At 36.7% G+C, this 19,767-nt stretch overlaps 2 protein-coding genes and 1 non-coding gene across 3 annotated transcripts; all 3 read left to right on the forward strand.

Annotated features, from left to right (window-relative positions):
• The first annotated feature begins 3,122 nt into the window (after positions 1-3,122).
• LOC104755761 (uncharacterized) lies at positions 3,123-4,758 on the forward strand. The gene is made up of 5 exons (XR_015587290.1): positions 3,123-3,241; positions 3,469-3,653; positions 3,768-3,819; positions 3,992-4,084; positions 4,315-4,758. It is a non-coding gene; the product is annotated as an uncharacterized LOC104755761 (transcript).
• A 3,810-nt stretch (positions 4,759-8,568) lies between these two features.
• Positions 8,569-11,014, forward strand: LOC104759226 (putative splicing factor 3A subunit 1). Its single transcript, XM_010482177.3, has 2 exons — positions 8,569-10,665; positions 10,754-11,014. The coding sequence occupies exons 1-2, from the start codon at positions 8,584-8,586 to the stop codon at positions 11,012-11,014; spliced, it is 2,343 nt and encodes a 780-aa protein (XP_010480479.2). The 5' UTR covers positions 8,569-8,583.
• A 2,157-nt stretch (positions 11,015-13,171) lies between these two features.
• On the forward strand, positions 13,172-16,587 carry LOC104755762 (putative splicing factor 3A subunit 1). The gene is made up of 3 exons (XM_010478224.3): positions 13,172-13,634; positions 13,857-15,968; positions 16,058-16,587. Exons 2-3 carry the CDS (start codon positions 13,860-13,862, stop codon positions 16,313-16,315), a joined length of 2,367 nt encoding a protein of 788 aa, XP_010476526.2. The 5' UTR covers positions 13,172-13,634; positions 13,857-13,859; the 3' UTR covers positions 16,316-16,587.
• The last annotated feature ends 3,180 nt before the right edge of the window (positions 16,588-19,767 follow it).

The following is a 19,767-nucleotide window of genomic DNA, read 5'->3' on the forward strand; positions in this document are numbered from 1 at the left end:
ATCTTCGACTGAGGCCAAACCTGAGCTTTCAATCATCACCGTTTGATTCACTATAATTACCCATCGGCGATCGCGAACCGTCCAATGTACAACCGAACAAAAAAACCATGCAAAGACAAATTAGATATAGCACAGCTTTGGTAAACACAAAAGTTTCCTAATCTGTTTTTGAATAATACTACTGTATAAATTTTATAGAGGTATCAATCAATTGATAGCAGTCTGATTTTTCGTTTGAGTGTTTTGTTTTTTTTATCACAACTAGCGTAGTACGTTTTGTATCGCAGTCTTAAGTTTCTGGAACGTAGAATGAGATTCTGACAAAATATTGTTTCAACTAATTATTACTATTTTGTTTGTGACTTTGTTCGAACTTCGACGTGTCACGTATACTCTATCAAAAAAAAAAAAAAACAAAAACTACTTGGCTAAAATCTACCCCCACTACCACTAAATGGTTTCTGCTTAACCAAATATATAATTGATATATATAATCTCAAGATTCTCTAACAACAAATATATATTTTTTTTTTAAATCTACTCGGACCCATAAAAGAGGATTATATATCATGGATCAATGATCAATCATACCGTTTGAAATTTCGAAATTGTATCTAATACTAAATATTGGATTTCGTATTGGTAATGTTTCCAGTGCTACATACTTAAGTACGTATGAAAAGGAAATGGGTGGTTTGTAGTTATAGTTTTAGAAACTTAACCATTTATATTTCATTCACTGCTTAGTTCAAATAAAAGCACTATGTGAAAGAGACGAAGGTTGATCAACTTATGTGGTTAGCCTACACCTAATTGGTAGTCATGCAGAATATGAAAATCTTGTAACCAAAAAACATAGTTGTAAACTGAAAAGGTATCATCACAGTTAATTGTCAAGAAAACCATGTAAGTTGCGAATTTGCAATCATCAAATTTGACCAGTTGTATATTGTAGTAATTTGTAGAAGGCCTCGCTCAATATGTGTGTACAAGTGTTGGACCATTCAAACCCGAATTTTAAAGAAGAAGACCCCACAAATGATACGGCTTGCAATCTTTCTAATTTTTCCATTTGGGTCCCGCCGGCATGCATACATTCGTCCCCACTGAAAATTCGTATGCCGGCTATATGCATTGCAATCGAGAGAAAAAGCATTCTATATATATCTTTTGTCGCATTAATAAGTCATATAGAGAATATAGGGTAAACTACAAATGCCAAGTAATTTTCAAGTTTAATCTAGATATAGAAGTGATCATATTGGATTACAAGTTTAATCTAGATAAACTGAAAACATTCCCAATAGACTAATGTTTCTCAATTTATCATCAAGTTTTTAGTTGACTTAGTAATTTTTTTGGCAGAAGTCGACTTAATTAGTAACTATGATTGTGTTGTGTCCTATATTCTCATCGATAGAAATACATGGTACACAAATGACAAATAATATAACAAAAATTGAAATGAAAGGTAGGTAATGATGGAGTAAACGTGATAGGATATGACATGACCCCACGAAGGGGAAGAATTGAAAGTTATATAAATCTAAGGAAAAAAGTACCTAATAATAGAAGAACAGGTTGTTCACCAAATCAGAAAGCAAAAATTTGCTTTGAAGAATATTATACATTACGGAGATAAAGCTGCAAATTTTGAATTTCTCTTAACTTTGAACTTTTTTTTCGTTAACATGCATGACTTTGATAAACCAGCTTACCTTCGTAGTCGTACATCTCCTTCGATGTATTTATTACATGTTTCTTAATTTACATTGTAAACATTTATCAAGACAAAATGATTCTATGTAGAAACTTTTGGTTTTGTAAGCAGAATATGGTTGAATGTAGGATTACTGCAACGAAGTTTCACATTTCACTAATGTTATTGGTAACTAAATTACATTAGTGAAATGTGAAACCATAACTAAATTATTATTGGTAACTGATTTGATCGACTTTTTTTTTTTGCTTATACTTTCTTATGCTTGTTAAACAAACTTAAACCCGTTTTGTTTTAATCATGTTTCAAGTGTGTACGTATATTTCGTCTCTGTACACTATTAATTTGGTTAGTTGTGTAAAGTTATATATACATTCACTAGTTAACTCAAAGTGGAGATTGGGAAATATATTATAATTGGCGATAAGCAGCTTACTCGTTAGAAACTCATCACATATATGATTATTGATGATTTTATCATTCATTTAGTACATGTACAAACCACAAAATAAATAAAAATTATCGTCTATTTGTTGTACCAACACATAACGCGAGTCAATCAGGTGATATAGCATGCACATCCACCATTTTCTCTCTCTTCCATGAGTAACATGCATGATCAGCATAAGAACATAGACATCATGATGATATTTTCATCGCCTTTAGCCATTATTCAGTCCCCCATTTACCTAACCCCACTCAGATTTCAAAACTTAGTTTACATTTGTTCCATTTCTGTTTTACACTTTGGTCAATATCAATTTATTTTCCATAGACATATAGTTTGTCTTTTGTACACCACCTTATCATTATTTATATAATATTGACAAAGCTTGTCACGTGGTACCCGAATAATTGTAAGAAACGTATTCACACTCTATGTAAATACTTCTGCACTCAACTACCTTTCTCTAGTAAATATGCACATTTTCTTAGACATGTTGTAAAACTATTAACATTATTACATAGCTCCAATTGTGGATATAAGATTAATTCTTGTAATGGGGGAGATTCGTTTGCTTAACATAACTTATTGTAATGGGGGAGTAACAAAATCATATTTAAAATTTTTGAATTCTTGTAAGAAATGCGGTTAAAAAATGAACATTTGATCACCATCTCACAAATAACCCATTAATATTTATATTACTTTGTATGAAATAAATCCTGATGGACACACACTATCTACCCATTATGATCTCTTTATCTTTTCTTTACAGTTGACTGTATTGAGTACTAAGTTTTCTCCTTCCAAATTTCTTCACTTCTTTAGTTATTTTTCTCTTTTCTCTTTTTTCATTTTCATGCTTTATTTGGATTATTTAAATTTATTTTAACTTTTTACTCACAACCCACCAAGATAAATAGGTAGCCACATGGTCTCCCCTTAATTCAACACATTCATAGTCAAATCCACAAATCATTACAAAAAAATAAAAAAAATGAGTGAGCTTTCCTACTCTCTCCCCTCTTGGGATCTCCATAACCTTGGATCACTCTTCAACCAAAACTTCAATCTGGGTATAGACAACCACATATATATTACTGATCTTTTATGTATAACAATGTTAATATTTGTTGAGCTTGTTGGTAATATTCGTGCAATCAAAACTATACATGAATTCTTTTTTGGTTTTTGGTAAAAACTATTCTTCTTTTTTTTGCTAGTAATTCAAGAAATTTTCATTTAAAATATACACAAACAAGTATTAATGGAAGGAATTTGGTCATGCAATGTACTTGTATAGATGCATGGGGGCTCATTGATGAATCGCCGGAGCATATATTATGTTCGCCGGAGATGGATATCGGGGACGTTTCCACCGGATACCTTGAAGACGCACTCGTCGAGTTCAGTGGGAGAAGCAAACGGAGACGTCTCTCGTTCAACGGCGCCGAGGACAAACCAAATAACGATTTAGACCATTCTCAGGTTTTTATATAATTACAACTCTGTTTTTTCTCATCAGTCATTTACATTATTCGCTATTTCTTTTTGTTTTTAGTATGAAACTGAGTTGGTTAATCGTGGTATATAATAATGCAGAATAATTGGGGCCTGTCTGAGAATTATAGTTGCACGAGTAGTCAGTTTGCAGGTAGACCTACTTCTTTATTATTATCACCCATATTTGTTATTGTACATAAATATTTTTTTATTATTAAAATAATATAGGAGTAGTAATAACTGAATATATATATTTTTTAATAAAGTGAATAATCTTGACGAATAAATCCTCATTTAACAAATTTTTTCTTATAATTGAACAGTTGAATCTCCAAATTCTTCGATCAATATATGTTCAGGAGAAAAATCATCAGATTTTTCAAAGAACTCTTTCGAACCATCCTCGACCACGCCAAGTAAGCATTCTGTATTTTCTTCCAAAGTAGTGAATGGGATATTTTTCGTTTGCGTTTAAGAATATTTGATATCAAAGCTTTTGTTTCTAATCACATGTGAAGTGTATCTTAGCAAGTATAACCCTAGTTTCCTTTGGGTTGATAGTGGGAAAAAGAACAAGTTGTATCATATTTACTTTCTTAACACTCGGGTCCATATAAACACTTACTTACACACTTGTGCATTACAGAGAAGAACGAAAATGACGAGAAGAAGAGGGTGGTGTATCCATTTGGAGTGGTGAAACCAGGTGGTCGAGAAGAAGACGTAACCCTAAATGACATCAACAAGAGGATTCTAATGCCATCGGCTCGGCCGGTTCGACATCCGGTTGGAGACTATGCGTGCCGTCCGTGTGTCTCTGCAGATGGACCGGGTCTATCAGGCAAAGCCGTGGTTGCTTTCACGAAGATACAAACACTAGGGAGGGGCACAATTACTATCATAAGAACTAAGGGATGATATATGTAATATTGGTAACTAGGCGGGGTCGTTATAATCTGTACTATGGAGATGTGAAAATACATTAATCATTGGTTGTCATGTTTCAACATACTGTATTGTTGTATATATAGTGAGAAAGATTTATATATATATGTATATGCATATATATATATATATATATTTTTTTTTCTTTCCTTTTCTAATTCTTCTTACAAAAGTATTTAGAAACATTTTCATAAAGAATCAAGGTTATAGTTATACTATATCAGTCTTAGAAACTTACTAAACGAAAAAAACTTAAGAAAACCAAAAAATATTTCTCTTTGTTTTTTCTTTTAAATTATCGTTATATGTTTTTCTTTTCTTTTTTTGCATGTTCGTGCTTTTTGTTCTTTACCTCTTTTCCCCTAGCAAACTCTTTTGTTCTTTAATAAAACAAATATTCAGTAGACACCAAATAAATAAACGAAGCGTGAAGAAGAATTATAAATAAAGATATTAAAGTAAAAGAAAAGAAATTTGTAGAAAAGCAAGTACACACAAAAGGTTATATGATGTTACGCAACAAAATCATTGTACTTTCTTTCTTACCTATATGTTCAAAATCTTGATGATTATAGGTTATCAATACCAAACACAGTAAGTACAACAAGGAACGAAAAGAAAAGAAAAAAAAAACAATCAACAAAAATGCATGAAGCATCTCCCCTTCTTTGTAAATTTCGTAATGAAATAATATGGGAATGATGGATGAATATAAACATTATTTTTTTATGTATTCATAGTGAACAAACTAAACTAGAGTTTACTTTTAAAATTCCATATGTTTTCACTTGAACCAAAACTATTAGATAGTCATTCATACCAAACAAAAATTACATAGTAAATGGATCAAATCTAAATATATATATCAGTTTGCCCACAGTCAGATCTCAGATACATGGCGTCATGTTTATGTAATGTTACGTTTGTCGGCATTTTCTGCAAGGGAAGGCAAAATTAGAAAAGCAAGCACCCGCTCGTACTCTCTAGTCAGTACAACTCGTAATGCTCATATAAGTGTTTAGCATGTGGGAAATCTTTTAACACATTCCAGGTGGTTTACTGACGTGGATTGCGTAATAATACTTGACAAATTGTTAATGCTCTCTCTTTCTTTTTTGTTTTCTCTAGATTTCTTCAAATTAAATGGAATATTAAGCACTAATTTATCTGTCTTTACTCTTTAGTCTTTACCATTATATTTTTCCTCTCCAAAAGGGACCAAGACCATGGATGCTTTTAACCTTGGTGGGTTGGGTCCATGTCGGTAGACCATGGTTTTAATTAAACAATGTTGAATAAACAATATTATTTTGAATCTTAATAATATTTCCTCAATATTTTCTATAATATATATATCTTGTAAGAACAGAAAATTTTGGAATATTTGTTAAAATTCAGTAATTTTTTAAAAATTAAATAGTTGAATTACAATCTCAAACCTGTAAAATTCAATAAATGTGTATCTTTAACTTGTAAAAAATATTTCCAAATTTTCTGAAACCTAATTTGAAAACAAAATGTCTATTAAAATTTAATTGAAGCTAATATACTGAATTAAAAAGCCAAAGACTTAACCTATAAACTTACATAATTTTCTTATTGTATTTCCAGATGAATAAATATAGATCCTTAAAAGTAATTTGCCTTTAACAACAAATAAAAAGAGAGAGAGAGTAAATTTATGGTATGTAATCACATCACAATAAAAATAGTAAATATTTATATTCATGCAGTAATAATGAAGCCTCTTCAACCAAGCCCTGTTAGCCAAGCAGGCTTAGAGACTAATCCAGTTTCCTGATAGTCTTTTTGCAAAGGTTCTCAGGTCAAGATATTACCCAAATTCATCCTTCTTGGAAGCAGGTCTAGGACGGAGGCCTTCTTATGGATGGAGAAGCATCTTATATGGGAGAGATTTGCTCAAAAAAGGTTTGCGCACTCGAGTGGGGAATGGGGAGTCTTTACAGGTCTGGATGGATCCGTGGGTGGAAGATGAAAATATGAGACCCCCATGGATAAAAAACTCCTTGATCGATTTAAATCTCAGAGTGCGGGATTTGATTGATTTTCAAACAAGAGATTGGGATCCTCAGAAGCTTGAATTTCATTTCCTGCCAATCGATATTGAGCGAATTCAAAAACATAAACCGGTGGTGGATAGAGAGGACTTTCTGGTATGGCGTTTTAATAAGAGTGGCGATTTCACGGTGAAGTCAGCAGTTTGGTTGGCAGGCCAAATTAACAACCAAGATCGCTATAGAGAAGCAGATATCCAGCCATCAATCAATATTTTGAAAGCACAGGTGTGGAAGCTACAAACAGATCCAAAACTTAAAGTCTTTCTGTGGAAAGTTTTAAGTGGTGCTTTACCTGTTCTGTCTAAACTGAACCAGAGGGGTTTGAGACTTGATGAGAGATGCCATGTTTGTGGACAGGAGGGGGAAACAATAAATTATGTACTCTTTGAATGCAGTGGAGCTAGGCAGATTTGGGCTTTATCGGACTATCCCTCGCCGGAGTTTGGTTTTGACAAAGGATCAGTATACTCTAACTTACAACATTTGTTGGTCAATAGAGGCAACAGACTGTGGCCTGCTCTCCTAAGGAAAAGTTTCCCCTGGATCATTTGGCGGATATGGAAAAATCGTAATAGCTTTTTCTTTGAAGGCAAAAGTTTCTCTCCTATCCAATCAGTGCAGAAAGTTAGAGACGATGTAGATGAATGGTGCGTGGCTCAGCAAAAGGATCCCAATGGCGAAGACAAGTTTGTCGAAGCCAGAGGAGAAAACTCTAGGGATCTAGCAAGGAGTGGTCCATGACCAAATTCAGCAAGACACAATGACGAGTGGAAAGCTCCGCCTACTTCTTGGCTCAAATGTAATATAGGTGTGTCTTGGTCAAAAAGAAATAAACTAGGTGGAGCATCTTGGGTTTTAAGGGATGATAAAGGCTTGGTGATCCTACATAGCCGTAGAGCCTTTACTAATGTTCCAAATAAAGACCAGGCAAGCTTTCTAGCTACACGATGGGCGGTGGAAAGTTTGATCACTCACAGATGTCTTAAGGTTTTACTAGCTATGGAAGATGGATCCCTAGTCCGGTGCGTTTCGAGGCCAAAAGCGTGGCCCTCTTTTGCTTATGAATCAGGGGAATTGACTCGGTTATTTAGGTTTTTTGAGCAGTGGTCGTTGGTGACCGAGAACCCAAAAGCTAATAGAGGAGCTCATCTCATTGCTCATAGTGTAACAAGCGAGTGTCGCCTCCAATCCTATGTGGCGTCAGATTATCCTTTATGGATGCAAGCAGTTTTTGAGGATGAGAGAGTTCGATCCTCTTTATAGCTTTCAGGGGAGGTTGTATGACTCAAATGGTTGTAGGTTTTAACCATTCTTTTGTATAGACCAGGTTACCAAAACTGGTACAAGGCTAAGGAAGTTTAGGCTAATTATGGCAGATGGTCAGGTTTTGTTTTTTGGAGAAGCTAGTTTGTCAACCCATGTAATATGTAACTCTTATTTCTCTAATTTCAATAGTAATCAGATGATCAAAAAAAAAAGCAGTAATAATGAAGCCTTTCATGTGATTAAGTCGGTCTAACAATTAACTATGGACCACAATTGTAAGCCCAAGTTAAAAAAGCCCATAACTTGAAAACCTATATAAAACCTGAATAGTCTTTTTCCTCCGTCCTTCGCTTATTCTTCTTCTTCTCCACGACGAAGTGATTTATTTTGCGGTGGTGCTCTTCCTTAGCGGCAAAAGGTACACGATATGCTTTTTTCTTTTAATCTGTATCCTAATCGTAATAGTTCTCCACATCACCGATTATTCTATTTTCCCCTATCGCTACTCATGTCTTTAACGACTTTTTAATTTCCGCTTAATCAATCAATTTTAGAAGATTTGATTAGTTTCCAGTTTCATCAGAATCTGATACCTATTGTTTTCAATTTTTGCTAGTTGCAGGAAGATGACGAAGATACTTCCACTAGAGGCTCCTCCTGTTGACGGTAATCTAGGTCCACTTCCTCCGTCGCAATTAACGGAGGAAGAGAAAGAGATGACGCAAACAGAGCAAAACAATTCAAATCGAGCTCCCGCGGCTGTTTCTACTCACACAAAACCTATCGGGATCATTCATCCACCTCCAGACATAAAACAAATCGTTGAGAAAACAGCTCAGTTTGTTGCCAAATACGGTTTGGTTTTTGAAAACAAGGTTAAAGCCGAGAAGGCGAATAATCCTCATTTCAACTTTCTGAAAAGCGATGACCCTTATCATGACTTTTACAGGCACAAGATCACTGAGTACTCTGCTCTGAATCAAGACGGAGTTCAGTTTACTGATTTTGATGATACTACTACTAAAGATCCTGAACTTGATGCTGTAGATGCTGATGAGTCTAAACCTGACCTGCAGGCTCGATTTAGGGTTCCTTCTAGTAAGCCTTTGGAAGCTCCTGAGACTCAGAAGTATACGGTGCAACTTCCTAAAGGGATCACGAGTAAGGAGCTTGATATTATTAAGCTCACTGCTCAGTTCGTGGCACGGAACGGGAAGTCGTTTTTAACGGGATTAACGAGTAGAGAGATGAACAATGTTCAGTTTCAGTTTATGAAGCCAACGCATAGCATGTTCACTTTTTTCACTTCTCTGGTTGATGCGTATTCTAAATTATTGATGCCTCCTAAAGATTTGAAAGAAAAGATGATAAAGACTGTTGCTAGTTTGACTACTGTTCTTGAGCGTTGCTTGAATCGTCTTGAATGGGATCGTTCTCAGGAGAAACAGAGTAAGAAAGAAGAAGAAGAGAAAGAGAAGGAGAGAGTTCAGATGGCTATGATCGATTGGCATCATTTTGCTGTTGTTGAGTTGATAGATTTTGCGGACGAGGAAGATGAAGATTTGCCACCGTCTATGATACTTGACGAGGTTATAAGGAGGAGCAAAGTATCAGTAATGGAAAAAGATGAAGTTGTTGAGTCTGTAAAGGAGGTAGAAATGGAAATGGATGAAGATGAGGTTGAGCTTGTTGCAGAAGGAGTGAGAGCAGCGAACCTGGAAGAGAATGGTTGCTCTATGCAGATTGAAAATGTAGACGGTGAAGAAGCACCTATGAGGATTGTTAAGAACTGGAAGAGGCCAGAAGATAGGATCATGACAGAGAGAGATCCAACTAAAGTTGTTATATCACCAATTACTGGAGAGATGATTCCCATTAATGAGATGTCTGAGCACATGCGGATTTCTCTTATTGATCCTAAGTTCAAAGAGCAGAAGGATCGGATGTTTGCTAAGATTCGTGAGACCACACTTGCACAAGATGATGAGATTGCTAAAAACATTGTCGGGTTGGCCCGCCTTCGTCCTGATATCTTTGGAACAACCGAAGAAGAAGTCTCAAATGCTGTAAAAGCAGAGATTGAGAAGAAAAAAGATGAGCAGCCGAAGCAAGTAATATGGGATGGTCACACAGGAAGTATCGGTCGCACAGCTAACCAAGCCTTGACTCAGAACGCTAATGGAGAGGAGCAACTTGATGGTGTTTATGGATATCCTTATAACTTCCCTGGTCCAGCTGCTCTTCCTCCTCCTCGAACAGGTGTCCCAACAGTCTTGCCATTACCAGTACCACCTCATACTTTTGCCTTGAACCTCCCTCGTCCTCCTCCTACTGTTCAGTACCCTGATGCACCGAGGCCACTTGTTGTTCCAATGATGCAGCCAATGCATCAGCAACACCAGTTCTCGATGCCCGGGCCACTTGGACACCCTTCGATGATGATGAACCGACCACCACAAATGCAGTCTACTATGCATGTGCCCCCTCCACCGGGATTTCAGTTTCCTCGTATGGAAATTCCTAGACCTTATGGTCAGCTTCCACCACATTCAACGGGGATGATGCAGCCACCACCTACGCCTGGGATGCTTGCTCCCCCACCACCCATAGAAACACCACCACATCTTCTTGAGGAGCCTGAGCCAAAGAGACAAAAGTTCGAGGAGTCAGTCCTTGTTCCAGAAGACCAGTTTCTTGCTCAGCATCCGGTAATGTGTTTTTTTCAGACTCTTACAGTAATTTTTTAATCCATTTCTTTTTCCTCTGAGTTATCTTACCTTTTTTATATGTTTTCAGGGTTCGGCTACTATCAGGGTTTCTGTGCCAAAAAAGGATGATGGGTCCAAAGTCATTGAGATCACAGTGCAGTCGTTATCCGAAAACGTGGGAAGTTTGAAGATGAAAATAGCAGGGGAGATACAAACTCCTGCAAATAAACAGAAGTTAAGTGGGAAAGTTGGGTTCTTAAAAGACAACATGTCGCTTGCACATTACAATGTCGGAGCAGGAGAGATCCTAACATTGTCTGTGAGGGATCGTGGTGGTAGAAAGAGATAGAGACCGTTTGGTTGATACAGGGAAATGCTTTTTAATCTCTTAATTCTTGTTCTTTAATAGATGTCTTCTATTGGTTGCCAAAAGTATATGTACTGGTCTCTCGTACTCATCATATCTCTACTATTACTGACTTAAGTTTCTTTTGGATTTGCAGCTAGTTTTGGGGCAACGTTTTGCTCTATAATCTTTAAAGAACATATTTGATACTTTGCTTTTAGTGTTCTTCATGTTGTTAAGCTTTTTTAATTAAATTTTACTTTCTCTTCTCTGTAGGTACCAAATGAGGATGCTGCTTTGCTTGTTTCCCACAGGCTGATCATTGTCGCTGCCTCGCAGGGTACACATACAATTAGAATAGTTAAGATGTTAGTTGAAAGTTGAAACATTGCGAACCTTCTAGGATTTAAACATAGGTTCTCTTCTGGTTATTGAAAATGTTCTGTTCTACGCTGATACCGCCACCTCGAGACAGCAGAACTCTTGTGTCGGCTAAGTTTGTTTACAAACACGAGTTCAGAGTACAATATGAGAAAAGGATTACAGATAGTCATGTCCATAATGCTAGAAAAATCAAGTTTGTAAGATGCTCAGATCAAGTTTTTGATATGGTTCCTCTAAAAGTATACAGTTTGACTTCTTGAAGGGATCCGATCCTGAGAGTGCTTGATATTATCAAGGTCACAGTGCAGTCACTGACGCTTAATGGGAGATCGATCTTCAAGGGATTGATCACAACTAGAGAGGTTGACAATCCTCGGTTTTACTTTTGAAGCCAACTCATAGAGTGTTAACTTTTTTCACTGATTTGGTTGATGCGTTATATGGAACCATTATTAACCCCTCTCCAATATCTTGCAGCTGAATTAGAACGGATTTGAGGAGTCATGCTTATGCTTTGTGAATTCTTGCTCATTAGTCTTAACACCATGATTTAGATGCATAAGTCTTGTAGATTGCTTATTACTAATAACACCATCATTATGATTGTAGACTTGGGCCCTGTTCTTTTCTTAAACGCTGCGACAGCGGCAGCGACGGAGTTAAACGACGTTCACGAAAAGTAGAAATGAATTAAACGACACCGGAGCTTAAAAATAATTGTTTCAGTTGAGTCGCGGAAGGCAGAAAATGAGTCACGGCGACACCATATGAGTCGCTGAAATTTGTAGCGACACTTCCGTCATCATCTCCGTTCCTTTTCTGCGACAGTTTTTCTCTCACTACTGTGTTTTCTTCTCTCTCCCAAAACTGTTTTTCTTCTATCTTGTCGCTGTCGCAGCGTTTGGTAAAAGAACAGGGCCTTGGTTGTCTTATTATGGCCCTGATTGGTAACAGACTTTTAAGACTTTAAAATTATTTAAAGCACTAACAGCTATATTTTTGCCAATCACACTTTTATTGCTTTTTAATTTTTTTAAAGCTTTAAAAGTCACTTCTTTTTTATTCTTCCTTGTTTTCTCAAAAATTTTAAAGCGTCAAATTCAGGCTGTAAAACTAAGGCTTTGAATGAGAGGACAGAAAAATAGCAGATCACCCTTTAATGCAGTTCTCCTATTACTAAGTTACCATTCAAGAAATTTTTTGCTTAAAAAAATTAATGCAGATGAACTGTGTGCAGTTCATTTTTTTTTGTCTTTTTGTGGTAATTGCAGGAGAAATACATGCAGATCTGGTCTACAGCTTTTTTATGCTGTTCACCCTTGATCTGCATTTGAACTGCCAAATTTTTGATATACTTTTATTCTGCTTGGTCTGCTTGAACCACTTGATCTGCTCTGCATTACATGCTTTCTCCATTCAAAGCCTAAATAATTTTAAAAACATTCTTTTTTTCTCCTCTTTATATTTAAAACCTCTCCAAAAACATATGTATATTTTTTACATATTATATTTTTACAAAATTAATTATTCTCATTTTTTTTTTCTTTTAAGATCCATTTCAATAATAATTTTTATTTTTTTTCATCATCATCAGTGTAAAAGTGTAAAAATAGCTACAGTTTTAAAAGTTTTTGACAAACAATCAAATTTTAACAGTTAAAGTTTTTAAAGTTTTTACAGTGAAAATCTCTACAACCAAGAATAACAGCTGTTACCAATCAGGGTCTATATATATGAAATTTTTTACTTAGAGGTCTCTGTTTAGCAAACCACTTTGTCATGAAAATTTAGATGATTATATATTGTAACGCAACAAATCATCTATATTCTTAGACTTATTTCTGGGACTTTCTTCCAAAGTGGAACGATCTCAGAAAAGCAAATGAGTTTGCGTTTGAATCAACCAGAGACGGCCAAAAAAACACAATAGAAGCAAAACGGTTTACACAAAATCGGATTCAAAGCTTCCAAACTTGTACCATTTTATATGCCCGTCTGTCTCTAAACAATCATCGAGCGAATTATTTAAAGCCCATTAAAGGCCCATTAGCCACAACTGAATACAGAGCTTCGTTCATAAATCCTAGGGCTCGGTTTGATTCCCCTTCTACTGTTTGGTTCTATCAATCTTTCATCAAAATCGTCTTGTAAACTTCACATCTCGAACTGGTTCGTGCTCCGCTTCTTCCCGACGTCGCACCGGTTCTCGCGGCGAGGCTGTTCCTTTCCAGCAGCTGAGGTACGGTGTTTCTTATCTCTCTCCTAAACCCTAAGCTGCACTTCTCCGCGTCGCCGATATACTTTTGTCCGATCTCTTTCTCTCGCATCTGAGTTTCCCAGTATATATATATACCTTCTCCAATTGAAATGAAATACTCAATTGTTTTTCTTCTACTTCAGTAGATTTGATAGTTAGGTCGAAAAAGTTATGCTGAACTTTGAAAAGGTTTTTTGGTTGCAGAAAATGTTCAGTTCGATGGAGATACTGCCACTGGAGGCTCCTCCTGCAGATGGGAACTTAGGTACACTTCCTCCTTCGCAATTAACAGATCAGGAAGTCGAAGAGAGGGAGTTGTTGCAAGCAGAGCAAAACAACTTAAACCAAGCTCCAGCGGCTGTTGCGACTCACACTAGGACTATTGGAATCATTCATCCACCTCCTGATATCAGAACTATTGTTGAGAAAACGGCTCAGTTTGTTTCCAAAAACGGTTTGGAATTTGAAAAGAGGATTATAGCTAGTAATGATGGTAATGCCAAGTTCAACTTTTTGAAGAGCGCAGATCCTTATCATGCCTATTACCAGCATAAGCTCACTGAATACCGTGCTCAGAATAAAGACGGAGCTCAAGGTACTGATGATTCAGATGGTACAGATCATTCCCAGCTTGATGCTGCAGCAGCTGCTACTGCTGCTGATGAGTCTGAAGCAGGTGATGGACAGATCGACCTTCAGGCTCAATTTAGGATTCCTCCTAAGCCTCTTGAACCTCCAGAGCCTGAGAAGTATACAGTTAGACTTCCTGAAGGGATCACAGGTGAGGAGCTTGATATTATTAAGCTCACTGCTCAGTTCGTGGCACGGAACGGGAAGACGTTTTTAACGGGATTGACGAATAGAGAGGGCAATAATCTTCAGTTTCAGTTTATGAAGCCAACGCATAGCATGTTCACTTTTTTCACTTCTCTGGTTGATGCGTATTCTGAAGTGTTGATGCCTCCTAAAGATTTGAAAGAAAAGCTGAGAAAGAGTGCTGCTGATTTGACTACCGTTCTTGAGCGTTGTTTGCATCGTCTTGAATGGGATCGTTCCCAGGAGCAGCAGAGGAAGAAAGAAGAGGATGAGAAAGAGCTGGAGCGAGTGCAGATGGCTATGATTGATTGGCATGATTTTGTCGTTGTTGAGTCTATAGATTTTGCGGATGAGGAAGATGAAGAGTTGCCACCGCCTATGACACTTAACGAGGTTATAAGGAGGAGCAAAGTATCAGCGATGGAAGAAGATGAAATCGTTGAGCCTGGAAAGGAGGTTGAAATGGAAATGGACGAAGAAGAAGTTAAGCTTGTTGCAGAAGGAATGAGAGCAGCAAACCTAGAAGAGATTGTTAAGATTGAAAATCTACACGATGAAGAAGCACCTATGAGAATTGTTAAGAACTGGAAGAGGCCAGAAGACAGGATCCCGACAGAGAGAGATCCAACTAAAGTTGTTATATCACCAATTACTGGCGAGCTGATCCCCATTAACGAGATGTCTGAGCACATGCGCATTTCTCTTATTGATCCTAAGTTCAAAGAGCAGAAGGATCGGATGTTTGCTAAGATTCGTGAGACTACACTTGCACAAGATGATGAGATTGCTAAAAACATTGTCGGGTTGGCCCGCCTGCGTCCTGATATCTTTGGAACAACTGAAGAAGAAGTCTCAAATGCTGTAAAAGCAGAGATTGAGAAGAAGAAAGATGAGCAGCCGAAGCAAGTAATATGGGATGGTCACACAGGAAGTATCGGTCGCACAGCTAACCAAGCCTTGACTCAGAACGCTAATGGAGAGGAGCAAGGTGAGGGTGTTTATGGAGATCCCAATAGCTTCCCTGGTCCAGCTGCTCTTCCTCCTCCTCGACCAGGTTTCCCAACAGTCCGGCCATTGCCACCACCTCCTAATCTCGCCTTGAACCTCCCTCGTCCTCCTCCTACTGTTCAGTACCCTGGTCCACCGAGGCCACTTGGTGTTCCAATGATGCAGCCAATGCATCAGCAACACCAGCTCTCGATGCCCGGGCCACCTGGACACCCTTCGATGATGATGAACCGACCACCACAAATGCAGTCTGGTATGCCTGTGCCCCCTCCACCAGGATCTCAGTTTCCGCATATGCAAGTTCCTAGACCTTATGGTCAGCTTCCACCGCATCCAATGGGGATGATGCAACCACCACCTATGTCTGGGATGCCTCCTCCCCCACCACCCGCAGAGGCACCACCACCTCTTCCTGAGGAACCTGAGCCAAAGAGACAAAAGTTCGATGAGTCAGTCCTTGTGCCAGAAGACCAGTTTCTTGCTCAGCATCCGGTAATGTGTTTTTTTTCAGAATCTTTGAGTAATTTTCGTATCCTTTTTCCCCCCATGAGTTGTATCTTACCTGTTTTATACATTTTCAGGGTTTGGCTACAATCAGGGTTTCTGTGCCAAACGATGATGGGTCCAAAGTCATTGAGATCACAGTGCAGTCATTATCAGAAAACGTAGGAAGCCTGAAGGAGAAAATAGCAGGGGAGATACAAACGCCCGCAAATAAACAGAAGTTAAGTGGAAAAGCTGGGTTCTTGAAGGATAACATGTCGCTTGCACATTACAATGTCGGAGCAGGAGAAATCCTGACATTGTCTATGAGGGAACGTGGTGGGAGAAAGAGATAGAGGCAGCTGGTCGACGCAGGGAAATGCTTTTAATCTCTTAATTATTCTTTAGATGTTTAAATTTGGTGGCCAAAACTATATGTACTGTTCTTAGTTTACACATCTTCTCTCTTGGCTCATCATATCTCTAATGTCTCTGGAGTTCCAGACGAAGAAGAAAGATCATTACTGACTTACGCTTGTTTTGGTTTGCAGCTAGTTCTGAGGCAACGTTTTGGCTCTGTAATCTTTAAGAAAAAAAGATAAAAACTTATGTGATACTTCTTGCTTTACTTTGTCGTTGTGTGTTCTTACTTTGTGGTAAAGCTTTTTTTAGTGCAGTTTGGTATCTCTTCTCTGTAGGTAAGATACGAGGATGCTGCTTTGCTTATAGTGTTTTCAGGGGATGATCATTGTCAAAGGTACGCAATTACCATTGTTAAGATGTTAATTGAAACATTGAGAACCTTTCTAGGCTTTTGAACATAGGTTTTCTTCTATATAAATACAGTGGTTTTGGTATGAAAAACGCTTCACATCTCTGCGACTTCTCTGGGCCTTTTATGAGTCTTTACCGATCAATCAATGTATATGTACGTCTTAAAGTCACATTTTCTGATTCTGTGTATTATAGCATTTGTCAAAATGAAGCTAGTAACAAAGATTGCTTACTCATTTATTCATTAGTTTGACAAAGAAGTTTTTGTCAAAAAAAAAAAAAGCTCCAGTAAATAAGTTGTGTTTTTTTAGCTGTTACAAAATCTACAATCTACATATTAGGAAAGAAAATTTATCATAGTTGAGCCTTCATTATAAGCCCGAGATGAAGTTAATATCTCAAACCGGAAAGTCGAATTCCATTTTTAACTGGGACTTAAGTATATCTTCCAAAGTAAAAAGATGGCGCTTTTCATAAACTGCGTTCGAAACAATAAAACTTCCGGACAGCGATATTGTTCGTTCATTCGTATTACAACAAACATAAGCTCTGAGAATCTTGTGTCAACAAAAAAAAAGCTCTGAGAATCAAGATGTTGCTTTAGCCCATTTCCTGAAAATGTGTAATCTTTGTTGCTTAACAAGTCTACATAATAGATGAGAAAATTAGAAGAAGAAAAAGAAAAACAGAGAAATCAAGTCACAATAATAAAGTGGCTTATATTACAACAATATTAAAATGCCCTCTGGGTCTGGGGTGACTCTGAAATCATCATATGACCTTATGGTCAGTCTTTGACTTATTTAAAGAAAAACAAGAGAATTGGGTTCTAATTTCATTCTAACTGGGGTTGGTTTAGTCCTAGATGTCCCTTTAAGGCTTGATGGTTTCAAGAGAAGGTGTGACATAAGAAGATGAGGAAGATGATCTGAGACATGATGGTGTGTTTGTACGAGAAGAGAAACAAAGACAAGAAAAGAAGACAACTCGAATAACTCTTCTGAGAACTTGTCCTCTCTTTGGAACTAGACAAGCTTCTCTTTCACCCATCTCGCTCTCTCTCTCTCCGGTTTACTTTTGGTTTGGTTTTTGGTTTAGTATGTAGAGACGATGATGTGTCTTGCAAGCTGGAACTGCCGACGTGAGTCTATATAGTGATTAGTGAAGGAAGAGTTGGAGAGACAAAAGACCGCGTGAAGATCCTCAAGACGCGTTGGCTCGTTCTCTTTTTTTTTTCTTCTTCTTATTGCAATTCATTTATAATTTGAAAATTCATATATACTTAGGATCTATATATATAAGTTGCATATCATATAAGTGAATACTATAGGTTTAGTTTAAACTGGTAACTGTGCAGAGTTTGAAGTAGTCGTAGACTTTTCTTTCTTTGGTTCCAAGTTAACGCGTTTTTGGCTTAGTGAGCGACCGGTTTTGGTTTTTTTCGTTTATGAATTTTATTCTTTTTCGAATTTAAACAATACCCTGTAAATATTTTTATTTTCTATGGATTACTTTTCTTCCCCTTCATATGTAAGTATTTTAACTCTATACATTGTATATGATTAATTAAGAACTATACAATCTTTGGGTAACCCATGACTCCCTGCATGAAGAAAAAATGCGATACTTTGTGCTTTTTTATAAGCGTTAATATTTACATATATGCGTTATAAATTATTTTTTTATGGCAGCATATATGGATTGTGAACTTGAACCAAAGAGTGTGGATTTGTGAATAAAAAAAGAATTGTACATTGATTTTTGAAACACTATTCAGGACGTATTTGGTAATCGAAAAAGAAGAGTAATTCGGGTATCTGATCAAGGGCCGGGGCACACGGGTCCTGGTACTATCCAGGTGTAAAGAAAGAACATTATCGAGTTCCTGACTAGTCCTGACACTTGAGTCTACTACTCTTCGGGTTGCTGAAAACCTAGAAAGTAGTCTTATTCATCTGGAAAAGAATCAAGGGGAGGCTCAACAACTTTGGCTTCAAAAGGGGATGGACCACGGGGGTTAACACATTTTCCAAGCTGTTAACCAAAATCAAAATTCACATCCAAGTGGAAAAAGACAACATGGTTAGGAAAACAAAGACATAAAAAAGAAGTAGGTTAAGCCTCCTTTTCATACACTTATAAAAGGCTAACATCTCGTGGAACTCCTAAATGATTTTTGCATCACTTTAATTAAACAATAAATATAATATGATATGTTGTTAGAAATGGTTCTAAGTCATGTCTTTTAAAACTTCATAATCGTCTAATGTTGTGGATCATACTCATCATCTCTTCTTGCACCTAGTCGTCACATCTCGTGGAGAAAGAAAAAAATATTTCTTTCAAAAGTTTGGCTCAAATAAGTGAGAATGATTTTTAAAGTCTATTCCTCCAAAAGACTGGTTTTACGTTTACATGAACCAATTCAAAATGTAAAACATAGACAATGATTCTAAAAGTTTTTATAAAAATGTAAATTGCAAAATCAAAATACAATAAAACATAACAAAAACTACTGTTAAAAGAAACGATTTCAATAAAACAATACTAAGTCAAAATAATCATGCTGATTCTAAAAGCTTGACACTCAAATCAATTAAGGGAGAGTGTCAATTTTGATAACAAATCAAGCTAGAATTATAAATAACCAAAATATATCAAAACTAAATTGATGGATTTTATTTAGACATAAAAATAAAATTTAATTAAGTCAAGTTCAATTGTTATGAACAACAAGAAGTGATGGATAAAAAATTTGAGCAAAGGTGTGTGTGTATTAACCTGGTTGTTTGTCCAAGAAAAAAAAACCCTGGTTATTATATAATCTAGACCTCTCTCAAGTAAATGGCCACAAGTCATATACTGTTTGGCTCTTTGTTCGTAAAGCATCATGCGGAAATTTCCGGAATTATGTTTAATATCGATACGACTATTGTTCCCTGTTAAGTTAATTTGAAAATGAGTGTTCGACCCAAGTGGATTTAGTTCATAAAAGATATTACTAGAACAATGAATGACTCTAAACGTTATTGAA

This window comes from Camelina sativa, chromosome 17 (assembly GCF_030686135.1).
Source record: "Camelina sativa cultivar CO46 ecotype springtype chromosome 17, ASM3068613v1".
NCBI classification, from domain to species: Eukaryota; Viridiplantae; Streptophyta; class Magnoliopsida; order Brassicales; family Brassicaceae; genus Camelina; species Camelina sativa.

What these genes read in the sequence shown, in the direction of transcription:
- LOC104759226 (XM_010482177.3), top strand. Translation starts at nt 8,584, where the DNA reads ATGACGAAGATACTTCCACTAGAGGCTCCTCCTGTTGACGGTAATCTA. An exon ending in AGTTTCTTGCTCAGCATCCG is followed by an intron (nt 10,666 to 10,753) that starts GTAATGTGTTTT and finishes ATATGTTTTCAG; the next exon opens with GGTTCGGCTACTATCAGGGT.
- LOC104755762 (XM_010478224.3), top strand. Translation starts at nt 13,860, where the DNA reads ATGTTCAGTTCGATGGAGATACTGCCACTGGAGGCTCCTCCTGCAGAT. An exon ending in AGTTTCTTGCTCAGCATCCG is followed by an intron (nt 15,969 to 16,057) that starts GTAATGTGTTTT and finishes ATACATTTTCAG; the next exon opens with GGTTTGGCTACAATCAGGGT.